Genomic DNA, 13,800 nt, shown 5'->3' on the forward strand with positions numbered 1-13,800 from the left:
CTTGTATTGTATTTGATTCTCACAGTGCATCCAATGAGTGTGACATAACGCCCAGTGTGACATTGGTGTGACATCACTTCCTGTGTGTGTAGATCCAGGAAGCCAACGCAGCGCTAGCTGACCAGGAGGAAGTAGCTCCGGTGCAGAGGAGGATCGAACCGAGATCAGCTGACGACTCTCTATCAGGAGTGGTGCGATGTCTCTGTTTCGCTGATACGTACCTTAGAGACGGTAGGATTCTGTCTGATACCTACCTTAGAGACGGTAGGATTCTGTCTGATACCTACCTTAGAGACGGTAGGATTCTGTCTGGTACCTACCTTAGAGACGGTAGGATTCTGTCTGATACCTACCTTAGAGACGGTAGGATTCTGTCTGATACCTACCTTAGAGACGGTAGGATTCTGTCTGATACCTACCTTAGAGACGGTAGGATTCTGTCTGATACCTACCTTAGAGACGGTAGGATTCTGTCTGATACCTACCTTAGAGACGGTAGGATTCTGTCTGGTACCTACCTTAGAGACGGTAGGATTCTGTCTGGTACCTACCTTAGAGACGGTAGGATTCTGTCTGATACCTACCTTAGAGACGGTAGGATTCTGTCTGTCTGATACCTACCTTAGAGACGGTATGATTCTGTCTGTCTGATACCTACCTTAGAGACGGTATGATTCTGTCTGTCTGATACCTACCTTAGAGACGGTATGATTCTGTCTGTCTGATACCTACCTTAGAGACGGTAGGATTCTGTCTGATACCTACCTTAGAGACGGTAGGATTCTGTCTGGTACCTACCTTAGAGACGGTAGGATTCTGTCTGATACCTACCTTAGAGACGGTAGGATTCTGTCTGATACCTACCTTAGAGACGGTAGGATTCTGTCTGATACCTACCTTAGAGACGGTAGGATTCTGTCTGATACCTACCTTAGAGACGGTAGGATTCTGTCTGGTACCTACCTTAGAGACGGTAGGATTCTGTCTGGTACCTACCTTAGAGACGGTAGGATTCTGTCTGATACCTACCTTAGAGACGGTAGGATTCTGTCTGTCTGATACCTACCTTAGAGACGGTATGATTCTGTCTGTCTGATACCTACCTTAGAGACGGTATGATTCTGTCTGTCTGATACCTACCTTAGAGACGGTATGATTCTGTCTGTCTGATACCTACCTTAGAGACGGTAGGATTCTGTCTGATACCTACCTTAGAGACGGTATGATTCTGTCTGATACCTACCTTAGAGACGGTATGATTCTGTCTGATACCTACCTTAGAGACGGTAGGATTCTGTCTGATACCTACCTTAGAGACAGTATGATTCTGTCTGTCTGATACCTACCTTAGAGACGGTAGGATTCTGTCTGATACCTACCTTAGAGACGGTATGATTCTGTCTGATACCTACATTTACATTACATTTAAGTCATTTAGCAGACGCTCTTATCCAGAGCGACTTACAAATTGGTGCATTCACCTTATGATGTCCAGTGGAACAACCACTTTACAATAGTGCATCTAACTCTTTTAAGGGGGAGGGGGGGGGTTAGAAGGATTACTTTATCCTATCCTAGGTATTCCTTAAAGAGGTGGGGTTTCAGGTGTCTCCGGAAGGTGGTGATTGACTCCGCTGACCTGGCGTCGTGAGGGAGTTTGTTCCACCATTGGGGTGCCAGAGCAGCGAACAGTTTTGACTGGGCTGAGCGGGAACTGTACTTCCTCAGAGGTAGGGAGGCGAGCAGGCCAGAGGTGGATGAACGCAGTGCCCTTGTTTGGGTGTAGGGCCTGATCAGAGCCTGAAGGTACGGAGGTGCCGTTCCCCTCACAGCTCCGTAGGCAAGCACCATGGTCTTGTAGCGGATGCGAGCTTCAACTGGAAGCCAGTGGAGAGAGCGGGGTGACGTGAGAGAACTTGGGAAGGTTGAACACCAGACGGGCTGCGGCGTTCTGGATGAGTTGTAGGGGTTTAATAGCACAGGCAGGGAGCCCAGCCAACAGCGAGTTGCAGTAATCCAGACGGGAGATGACAAGTGCCTGGATTAGGACCTGCGCCGCTACCTGTGTGAGGCAGGGTCGTACTCTGCGAATGTTGTAGAGCATGAACCTACAGGAACGGGTCACCGCCTTGATGTGAGTTGAGAACGACAGGGTGTTGTCCAGGATCACGCCAAGGTTCTTAGCACTCTGGGAGGAGGACACAATGGAGTTGTCAACCGTGATGGCGAGATCATGGAACGGGCAGTCCTTCCCCGGGAGGAAGAGCAGCTCCGTCTTGCCGAGGTTCAGCTTGAGGTGGTGATCCGTCATCCACACTGATATGTCTGCCAGACATGCAGAGATGCGATTCGCCACCTGGTTATCAGAGGGGGGAAAGGAGAAGATTAATTGTGTGTCGTCTGCATAGCAATGATAGGAGAGACCATGTGAGGATATGACAGAGCCAAGTGACTTGGTGTATAGCGAGAATAGGAGAGGGCCTAGAACAGAGCCCTGGGGGACACCAGTGGTGAGAGCACGTGGTGCGGAGACAGATTCTCGCCACGCCACCTGGTAGGAGCGACCTGTCAGGTAGGACGCAATCCAAGCGTGGGCCGCGCCGGAGATGCCCAGCTCGGAGAGGGTGGAGAGGAGGATCTGATGGTTCACAGTATCAAAGGCAGCCGATAGGTCTAGAAGGATGAGAGCAGAGGAGAGAGAGTTAGCTTTAGCAGTGCGGAGCGCCTCCGTGACACAGAGAAGAGCAGTCTCAGTTGAATGACTAGTCTTGAAACCTGACTGATTTGGATCAAGAAGGTCATTCTGAGAGAGATAGCAGGAGAGCTGGCCAAGGACGGCACGTTCAAGAGTTTTGGAGAGAAAAGAAAGAAGGGATACTGGTCTGTAGTTGTTGACATCGGAGGGATCGAGTGTAGGTTTTTTCAGAAGGGGTGCAACTCTCGCTCTCTTGAAGACGGAAGGGACGTAGCCAGCGGTCAAGGATGAGTTGATGAGCGAGGTGAGGTAAGGGAGAAGGTCTCCGGAAATGGTCTGGAGAAGAGAGGAGGGGATAGGGTCAAGCGGGCAGGTTGTTGGGCGGCCGGCCGTCACAAGACGCGAGATTTCATCTGGAGAGAGAGGGGAGAAAGAGGTCAAAGCACAGGGTAGGGCAGTGTGAGCAGAACCAGCGGTGTCGTTTGACTTAGCAAACGAGGATCGGATGTCGTCGACCTTCTTTTCAAAATGGTTGACGAAGTCATCTGCAGAGAGGGAGGAGGGGGGAGGAAGGGGAGGAGGATTCAGGAGGGAGGAGAAGGTGGCAAAGAGCTTCCTAGGGTTATAGGCAGATGCTTGGAATTTAGAGTGGTAGAAAGTGGCTTTAGCAGCAGAGACAGAAGAGGAGAATGTAGAGAGGAGGGAGTGAAAGGATGCCAGGTCCGCAGGGAGGCGAGTTTTCCTCCATTTCTGCTCGGCTGCCCGGAGCCCTGTTCTGTGAGCTCGCAGTGAGTCGTCGAGCCACGGAGCAGGAGGGGAGGACCGAGCCGGCCTGGAGGATAGGGGACATAGAGAGTCAAAGGATGCAGAAAGGGAGGAGAGGAGGGTTGAGGAGGCAGAATCAGGAGATAGGTTTGAGCAGAGGGAAGAGATGATAGGATGGAAGAGGAGAGAGTAGCGGGGGAGAGAGAGCGAAGGTTGGGACGGCGCGATACCATCCGAGTAGGGGCAGTGTGGGAAGTGTTGGATGAGAGCGAGAGGGAAAAGGATACAAGGTAGTGGTCGGAGACTTGGAGGGGAGTTGCAATGAGATTAGTGGAAGAACAGCATCTAGTAAAGATGAGGTCAAGCGTATTGCCTGCCTTGTGAGTAGGGGGGGAAGGTGAGAGGGTGAGGTCAAAAGAGGAGAGGAGTGGAAAGAAGGAGGCAGAGAGGAATGAGTCAAAGGTAGACGTGGGGAGGTTAAAGTCACCCAGAACTGTGAGAGGTGAGCCATCCTCAGGAAAGGAACTTATCAGGGCGTCAAGCTCATTGATGAACTCTCCAAGGGAACCTGGAGGGCGATAAATGATAAGGATGTTAAGCTTGAAAGGGCTGGTAACTGTGACAGCATGGAATTCAAAGGAGGCGATAGACAGATGGGTCAGGGGAGAAAGAGAGAATGTCCACTTGGGAGAGATGAGGATCCCAGTGCCACCACCCCGCTGACCAGAAGCTCTCGGGGTGTGCGAGAACACGTGGGCAGACGAGGAGAGAGCAGTAGGAGTAGCAGTGTTATCTGTGGTAATCCATGTTTCCGTCAGTGCCAAGAAGTCGAGGGACTGGAGGGAAGCATAGGCTGAGATGAACTCTGCCTTGTTGGCCGCAGATCGGCAGTTCCAGAGGCTGCCTGAGACCTGGAACTCCACGTGGGTCGTGCGCGCTGGGACCACCAGGTTAGAGTGGCAGCGGCCACGCGGTGTGAAGCGTTTGTATGGTCTGTGCAGAGAGGAGAGAAGAGGGATAGACAGACACATAGTTGACAGGCTACAGAAGAGGCTACGCTAATGCAAAGGAGATTAGAATGACAAGTGGACTACACGTCTCGAATGTTCAGAAAGTTAAGCTTACGTTGCAAAAATAAAATATATTAAAAAATATATATCTTATTGACTAAAATGATATAGTACTGCTGGCTGGTGAAGTAGGCTGGCTAGCAGTGGCTGCGTTGTTGACTTTGTTTGAAAGTGTAGCTGGCTAGGTAACCTCTAACTGGCTAGGTAACCTCGACAATTTCTCTAAATTTCTCTAAACTACACAATTATCTTGGATACAAGGACAGCAAAGACAACTATGTAGCTAGCTAACACTACGCTAATCAAGTCGCTAATCAGAATCATACCTACCTTAGAGACGGTATGATTCTGTCTGATACCTACCTTAGAGACGGTAGGATTCTGTCTGATACCTACCTTAGAGACGGTATGATTCTGTCTGATACCTACCTTAGAGACGGTAGGATTCTGTCTGATACCTACCTTAGAGACGGTAGGATTCTGTCTGATACCTACCTTAGAGACGGTAGGATTCTGTCTGATACCTACCTTAGAGACGGTAGGATTCTGTCTGATACCTACCTTAGAGACGGTATGATTCTGTCTGATACCTACCTTAGAGACGGTATGATTCTGTCTGTCTGATACAGTTGAAGTCGGAAGTTTACACACACTTAGGTTGGATTCATTAAAACTCGTTTTTCAACCACTCCACATATTTCTTGTTAACAAACTATAGTTTTGGCAAGTCGGTTAGGACATCTACTTTGTACATGACACAAGTAATTTTCCCAACAATTGTTTACAGACAGATTATTTCACTTATAATTCACTGTATCACAATTCCAGTGGTTCAGAAGTTTACATACACTAAGTTGACTGTGCCTTTAAACAGCTTGGGAAATTCCAGAAAATTATGTTATGGCTTTAGAAGCTTCTGATAGGCTAATATACATAATTTGAGTCAATTGTAGGTGTACCTGTGGATGTATTTCAAGGCCTACCTTCAAACTCAGTGCCTCTTTGCTTGACATCATGGGAAAATCAAAAGAAATCAGCCTAGACCTCAGAAAAACATTTGTAGACCTCCAAGTCTGGTTCATCCTTGGGAGCAATTTCCAAATGCCTGAAGGTACCACGTTTATCTGTACAAACAATAGTACGCAAGTATAAACACCATGGGACCCCGCAGCCGTCATACTGCTCAGGAAGGAGACGCGTTCTGTCTCCTAGAGATGAACGTACTTTGGTGCGAAAAGTGCAAATCAATTCCAGAACAACAGCAAAGGACCTTGTGAAGATGCTGGAGGAAACAGGTACAAAAGTATCTATATCCACAGTAAAATGAGTCCTATATCGACATAACCTGAAAAGGCCGCTCAGCAAGGACGAAGCCACTGCTCCAAAACCGCCATAAAAAAGCCAGACTACGGTTTGCAACTGCACATGGGGACAAAGATCGTACTTTTGTAGAAATGTCCTCTGGTCTGATGAAACAAAAATAGAACTGTTTGGCCATAATGACCATCGTTATGTTTGGAGGAAAAAGGGGAGGCTTGCAAGCCGAAGAACACCATCCCAACATGTGAAGCACGGGGGTGGCAGCATCATGTTGTGGGGGTGCTTTGCTGCAGGAGGGACTGGTGCACTTCACAAAATAGATGGCATCATGAGGAAGGAAAATTATGTGGATATATTGAAGCAACATCTCAAGACATCAGTCAGGAAGTTAAAGCTTGGTCGCAAATGGGTCTTCCAAATCGACAATGACTCCAAGCATACTTCCAAAGTTGTGGCAAAATGGCTTAAGGACAACAAAGTCAAGGTATTTGAGTGACCATCACAAAGCCCTGACCTCAATCCTATAGAAGATTTGTGGGCAGAACTGAAAAAGCGTGTGCGAGCAAGGAGGCCTACAAACCTGACTCAGTTACACCAGCTCTGTCAGGAGGAATGGGCCAAAATTCACCCAACTTATTGTGGGAAGCTTGTGGAAGGCTACCCGAAATGTTTGACCCAAGTTAAACAATTTAAAGGCAATGCTACCAAATACTAATTGAGTGTATGTAAACTTCTGACCCACTGGGAATGTGATGAAAGAAATAAAAGCTGAAATAAATCATTCTCTCTACTATTATTCTGACATTTCACATTATTAAAATAAAGTGGTGATCCTAACTGACCTAAAACAGGGAATTTTTACGTGGATTAAATGTCAGGAATTGTGAAAAACTGAGTTTAACCTGTCTAGGATCAGCGTGGCGCTAGCGGCACACCCCCCCCCCCCCCACTGAAAAACCAGTGCCGCGAAATTCAAAAAAAATATTTTTTTAAAATATTTAACTTTCACACATTAAAGTCCAATACAGCTAATGAAAGACACAGATCTTATGAATCCAGTCAACATTTCCGATTTTTAAAATGTTTTACAGGGAAGACACAATATGTAAAGATGTACATCTATTACCTAAAAACACATTAGCATATTCCACCATCTTTTATTTGTCCACCAACACCAGTAGCCATCACCAATTCGGCTAAACTAAGATATTTATAGCCCCTAACCAACAAAAAAACTCATTAGATGACAGTCTGATAACATATTTATGGTATGGGATAGGTTTTGTTAGAAAAAAGTGCATATTTCAGGTATATGGCATAGTTTACAATTGCACCCACCATCACAAATGGACTAGAATAATTACAATGAGCAACGTGTTTACCTAACTACTAATCATCAAACATTTCGTAAAAATACACAGCATACACGAATCGAAAGACACAGATCCTGTGAATACAGACAATATTTCAGATTTTCTAAGTGTCTTACAGCGAAAACACAATAAATCGTTATATTAGCGTAGCACATAGCACATAGCAGCCCAGCATTGATTCTAGCCAAAGTGAGCGATAAAAGTCAACATCGCCAAAAGATATTAATTTTTTCACTAACCTTCTCAGAATTCTTCCGATGACACTCCTGTAACATCACATTACAACATGCATATACAGTTTGATCGAAAATGTTTATATTTAGCCACCAAAATCATGGTTAGACAATGTGAAATGTAGACAAGCTGGTAAAGAAAACGTCCTTGCGCCACTTAGACAGTGATCTACTCTTATACATAAATACTCATAAACGTGACTAAAAAATATAGGGTGGACAGGGATTGATAGACAATTTAATTCTTAATACAATTGCGTTATTACATTTTTTAATTTATCCTTACTTTTCAATACAGTTTGCGCCAAGCGAAGCTACGTCAAAAAACATGGCGTCCTAAGCCACTAAAATGTTTCGACAGAAACACGATTTATCATAATAAAAATGTCCTACCTTGAGCTGTTCTTCCATCAGTATCTTGGGCAAAGGATCCTTTCTTGGGAGAAATCGTCTTTTGGTGGAAAGCTGTCCTCTTGCCATGTGGAAATGTCAACTACGTTCGGGATGAACTGAAAAGCGTTCCCAACTTTTCACATCGTTGCAAAAATAAATGTCCCAAAATCGCACTAAACGGATATAAATTGCTATAAAACGCTTTAAATTAACTACTTTGTGATGTTTGTAACTCCTATAACGAGTGAAAAGATGACCGGAGAAATATAACAGGCTAAACTAATGCTTGGAACAGGAGAGGGTCGGTGTCTTCCACGCGCGTTACGCAGCAAGAAAAGACTTGCTAGCTAAAGGTTTTTTTCATTTGTAGTGCCTGTGAACGAGCAATCGAGCCCGTTGGAATCGTCATCACGTAAAGGCATCCAGGGGAAGACGTAAGAAGTGTCCGTATAGTCATAGCAACGACAGTGCCCGTTTAAATGACTTCAGAAAAGTGGCCAACGTTTCTCAAATCTGACTCCATGTCAGGGAAATTGCTGTAGAATGGGCTCTGTTCCACTTAGAGACAAAATTTCAACTCCTATAGAAACTATAGACTGTTTTCTATCCAATAATAATAATAATATGCATATTGTACGATCAAGGATTTTGTGGGAAGCCGTTTAAAAAATTAGCCACATTAGCATAAATAGTCTAAACAGCGCCCCCATCCCCAACAGGTTAAATGTATTTGGCTAAGGTGTATGTAAACTTCTTTGTTTAATGTGTGTATCTATGTTAACGTGTATATCTCTGTTTACGTGTATATCTCTATTTAATGTGTGTGTATCTATGTTAACGTGTATATCTCTGTTTACGTGTATATCTCTATTTAATGTGTGTGTATCTATGTTAACGTGTATATCTCTGTCTCCTGCAGGTACACACCACGGCCCGACGCTGTGGGCGGGGACAAACTCAGGAAGTGTGTATGCTTACGCTCTGGAGGTTCCGGGTGTGGGGTCGGGCCGTGGACGGCCGGGGGGACCGGGGGGTGAGGTTCCGGGTGTGGGGTCGGGCCGTGGACGGCCGGGGGGTGAGGTGAGCGGGTCTGTGGAGGCCGTGTTGGGTAAAGAGATTCAGCTGATGCACAGAGCTCCGGTCGTGTCTGTCTGCGTTCTGGACGGACGGGGGAAACCGCTACCAGAACCTTACCAAGCCTCTCTGGACCTGGCTACTGCTCCAGACATGACTAACCCACACTCTGTCCTGATCGCATCAGAGGAACAACTCAAGGTACACACACACACACACACACACACACACACACACACACACACACACACACACACACACACACACACACACACACACACACACACACACACCTACTCACTAACCCACACACCTGTTGGGAAGGGCAATCAGTCAGTATTTCACTGTTAGTCAGTGTTAACAGGTGTTAAGTGTTAACAGGTGTTAAGTGTTAACAGGTGTTAAGTGTTAACAGGTGTTCAGTGTTAACAGGTGTTCAGTATTAACAGGTGTTCAGTGTTAACAGGTGTTCAGTGTTAACAGGTGTTCAGTGTTAACAGGTGTTCAGTGTTAACAGGTGTTCAGTGTTAACAGGTGTTCAGTGTTAACAGGTGTTCAGTGTTAACAGGTGTTAATAGGTGTTCAGTGTTAACAGGTGTTAATAGGTGTTCAGTGTTAATAGGTGTTCAGTGTTAATAGGTGTTCAGTGTTAACAGGTGTTCAGTGTTAACAGGTGTTCAGTGTTAACAGGTGTTCAGTGTTAACAGGTGTTAATAGGTGTTCAGTGTTAATAGGTGTTCAGTGTTAACAGGTGTTAATAGGTGTTCAGTGTTAATAGGTGTTCAGTGTTAATAGGTGTTCAGTGTTAACAGGTGTTAACAGGTGTTCAGTGTTAACAGGTGTTCAGTGTTAACAGGTGTTCAGTGTTAACAGTTGTTCAGTGTTAATAGGTGTTCAGTGTTAATAGGTGTTCAGTGTTAACAGGTGTTAATAGGTGTTCAGTGTTAATAGGTGTTCAGTGTTAATAGGTGTTCAGTGTTAATAGGTGTTCAGTGTTAACAGGTGTTAACAGGTGTTAACAGGTGTTGACAGGTGTTAACAGGTGTTGACAGGTGTTGACAGGTGTTGACAGCTGTTGACAGCTGTTGACAGGTGCTCAGTGTCGACAGGTGTTCAGTGTCGACAGGTGTTCAGTGTCGACAGGTGTTCAGTGTCGACAGGTGTTCAGTGTCGACAGGTGTTCAGTGTCGACAGGTGTTCTGTGTCGACAGGTGTTCTGTGTCGACAGGTGTTCTGTGTCGACAGGTGTGTTGTGTCGACAGGTGTGTTGTGTCGACAGGTGTGTTGTGTCGACAGGTGTGTTGTGTCGACAGGTGTGTTGTGTCGACAGGTGTGTTGTGTCGACAGGTGTGTTGTGTCGACAGGTGTGTTGTGTCGACAGGTGTGTTGTGTCGACAGGTGTGTTGTGTCGACAGGTGTTCGGTGTCGACAGGTGTTCGGTGTCGACAGGTGTTCGGTGTCGACAGGTGTTCGGTGTCGACAGGTGTTCGGTGTCGACAGGTGTTCGGTGTCGACAGGTGTTCGGTGTCGACAGGTGTTCGGTGTCGACAGGTGTTCGGTGTCGACAGGTATATTGTGTCGACAGGTATATTGTGTCGACAGGTATATTGTGTCGACAGGTATATTGTGTCGACAGGTATATTGTGTCGACAGGTGTTCAGTGTCGACAGGTGTTCAGTGTCGACAGGTATATTGCGTCGACAGGTATATTGCGTCGACAGGTATATTGCGTCGACAGGTATATTGCGTCGACAGGTATATTGCGTCGACAGGTGTTCAGTGTCGACAGGTATATTGTGTCGACAGGTATATTGTGTCGACAGGTATATTGTGTCGACAGGTATATTGTGTCGACAGGTATACTGTGTCGACAGGTGTTCAGTGTCGACAGGTGTTCAGTGTCGACAGGTGTTCAGTGTCGACAGGTATATTGTGTCGACAGGTGTTCAGTGTCGACAGGTATATTGTGTCGACAGGTATATTGTGTCGACAGGTATATTGTGTCGACAGGTATATTGTGTCGACAGGTATATTGTGTCGACAGGTATATTGTGTCGACAGGTATATTGTGTCGACAGGTGTTCAGTGTCGACAGGTGTTCAGTGTCGACAGGTATATTGTGTCGACAGGTGTTCAGTGTCGACAGGTATATTGCGTCGACAGGTATATTGCGTCGACAGGTATATTGCGTCGACAGGTGTTCAGTGTCGACAGGTATATTGTGTCGACAGGTATATTGTGTCGACAGGTATATTGTGTCGACAGGTGTTCAGTGTCGACAGGTGTTCAGTGTCGACAGGTATATTGTGTCGACAGGTATATTGTGTCGACAGGTATATTGTGTCGACAGGTATATTGTGTTAACAGGTGTTCAGTGTTAACAGGTGTGTTGTGCCGACAGGTGTTCAGTCTTCCTAAGGTCAGTGCGAAGACCAAGTTCAAGCTGACGGCTCACGAGGGTTGCCGTGTGCGGAGGGTTGCCGTGGTGACGGTGTGTTCCACGGCCCAGGAGGACTACAGTGAGAACAGTCTGGTCTGTCTGACCAACCTTGGAGACCTGCACCTGTTTAACGTACCTGCCCTACGGCCACAGGTAGGGGGGTGTTGCAGTGTGTGTGTTTGCATGTTGCTGTGTGTGTGTGTAGCAGTGTGTGTGTGTGTTGCAGTGTGTGTGTGTGTAGCAGTGTGTGTGTTAACCTCTCCTCTGTCTGTAGGTGCGTTATGACTGCATCCGTAAAGAGGACATCAGTGGCATCGCTTCCTGTGTCTTCACAAAGAACGGACAGGGTGGGAACACACACACAAACCGCAACACATACACACCGCAACACACACACAACTACCTGATCTCTGTCTCTCTGTGTGTAGGGTTCTACCTGATCTCTGTCTCTGTGTGTAGGGTTCTACCTGATCTCTGTCTCTCTGTGTATAGGGTTCTACCTGATCTCTGTCTCTCTGTGTGTGTAGGGTTCTACCTGATCTCTGTCTCTCTGTGTGTAGGGTTCTACCTGATCTCTGTCTCTGTGTGTGTAGGGTTCTACCTGATCTCTGTCACTCTGTGTGTGTAGGGTTCTACCTGATCTCTGTCTCTCTGTGTGTGTAGGGTTCTACCTGATCTCTGTCTCTCTGTGTGTGTCGGGTTCTACCTGATCTCTGTCTCTCTGTGTGTGTAGGGTTCTACCTGATCTCTGTCTCTCTGTGTGTAGGGTTCTACCTGATCTCTGTCTCTGTGTGTGTAGGGTTCTACCTGATCTCTGTCTCTCTGTGTGTGTAGGGTTCTACCTGATCTCTGTCTCTCTGTGTGTGTAGGGTTCTACCTGATCTCTGTCTCTCTGTGTGTGTCGGGTTCTACCTGATCTCTGTCTCTCTGTGTGTGTAGGGTTCTACCTGATCTCTGTCTCTGTGTGTAGGGTTCTACCTGATCTCTGTCTCTGTGTGTGTAGGGTTCTACCTGATCTCTGTCTCTGTGTGTGTAGGGTTCTACCTGATCTCTGTCTCTCTGTGTGTAGGGTTCTACCTGATCTCTCTGTCTCTGTGTGTGTAGGGTTCTACCTGATCTCTGTCTCTGTGTGTTTAGGGTTCTACCTGATCTCTGTCTCTCTGTGTGTAGGGTTCTACCTGATCTCTGTCTCTGTGTGTGTAGGGTTCTACCTGATCTCTGTCTCTCTGTGTGTGTAGGGTTCTACCTGATCTCTGTCTCTCTGTGTGTGTAGGGTTCTACCTGATCTCTGTCTCTGTGTGTAGGGTTCTACCTGATCTCTGTCTCTGTGTGTGTAGGGTTCTACCTGATCTCTGTCTCTGTGTGTGTAGGGTTCTACCTGATCTCTGTCTCTGTGTGTAGGGTTCTACCTGATCTCTCTGTCTCTGTGTGTAGGGTTCTACCTGATCTCTCTGTCTCTGTGTGTGTAGGGTTCTACCTGATCTCTCTGTCTCTGTGTGTGTAGGGTTCTACCTGATCTCTGTCTCTCTGTGTGTTTAGGGTTCTACCTGATCTCTGTCTCTCTGTGTGTAGGGTTCTACCTGATCTCTGTCTCTGTGTGTGTAGGGTTCTACCTGATCTCTGTCTCTCTGTGTGTAGGGTTCTACCTGATCTCTGTCTCTCTGTGTGTAGGGTTCTACCTGATCTCTGTCTCTCTGTGTGTGTAGGGTTCTACCTGATCTCTGTCTCTCTGTGTGTAGGGTTCTACCTGATCTCTGTCTCTCTGTGTGTGTAGGGTTCTACCTGATCTCTGTCTCTCTGTGTGTGTCGGGTTCTACCTGATCTCTGTCTCTCTGTGTGTGTAGGGTTCTACCTGATCTCTGTCTCTGTGTGTAGGGTTCTACCTGATCTCTGTCTCTGTGTGTAGGGTTCTACCTGATCTCTGTCTCTGTGTGTGTAGGGTTCTACCTGATCTCTGTCTCTGTGTGTGTAGGGTTCTACCTGATCTCTGTCTCTCTGTGTGTAGGGTTCTACCTGATCTCTCTGTCTCTGTGTGTGTAGGGTTCTACCTGATCTCTGTCTCTGTGTGTTTAGGGTTCTACCTGATCTCTGTCTCTCTGTGTGTAGGGTTCTACCTGATCTCTGTCTCTGTGTGTGTAGGGTTCTACCTGATCTCTGTCTCTGTGTGTGTAGGGTTCTACCTGATCTCTGTCTCTCTGTGTGTGTAGGGTTCTACCTGATCTCTGTCTCTCTGTGTGTGTAGGGTTCTACCTGATCTCTGTCTCTCTGTGTGTAGGGTTCTACCTGATCTCTGTCTCTCTGTGTGTAGGGTTCTACCTGATCTCTGTCTCTCTGTGTGTGTAGGGTTCTACCTGATCTCTGTCTCTCTGTGTGTAGGGTTCTACCTGATCTCTGTCTCTGTGTGTGTAGGGTTCTACCTGATCTCTCTGTCTCTGTG

General features: G+C 46.6%; 1 protein-coding gene across 1 annotated transcript in view; it reads left to right on the forward strand.

The window, feature by feature from the left end:
• Positions 1-13,800, forward strand: part of llgl1 (LLGL scribble cell polarity complex component 1) — a 118,964-nt gene that overhangs the window by 66,562 nt on the left and 38,602 nt on the right. The window contains exons 16-19 of the mRNA XM_055896544.1: positions 93-231; positions 8,769-9,124; positions 11,325-11,516; positions 11,638-11,710. Coding sequence (XP_055752519.1) covers positions 93-231; positions 8,769-9,124; positions 11,325-11,516; positions 11,638-11,710 — 760 coding nt within the window. The remainder of the gene's footprint in view (positions 1-92; positions 232-8,768; positions 9,125-11,324; positions 11,517-11,637; positions 11,711-13,800) is intronic.

The sequence above is a fragment of the Salvelinus fontinalis genome, chromosome 2 (genome assembly GCF_029448725.1).
Source record: "Salvelinus fontinalis isolate EN_2023a chromosome 2, ASM2944872v1, whole genome shotgun sequence".
Classification (NCBI taxonomy): domain Eukaryota; kingdom Metazoa; phylum Chordata; class Actinopteri; order Salmoniformes; family Salmonidae; genus Salvelinus; species Salvelinus fontinalis.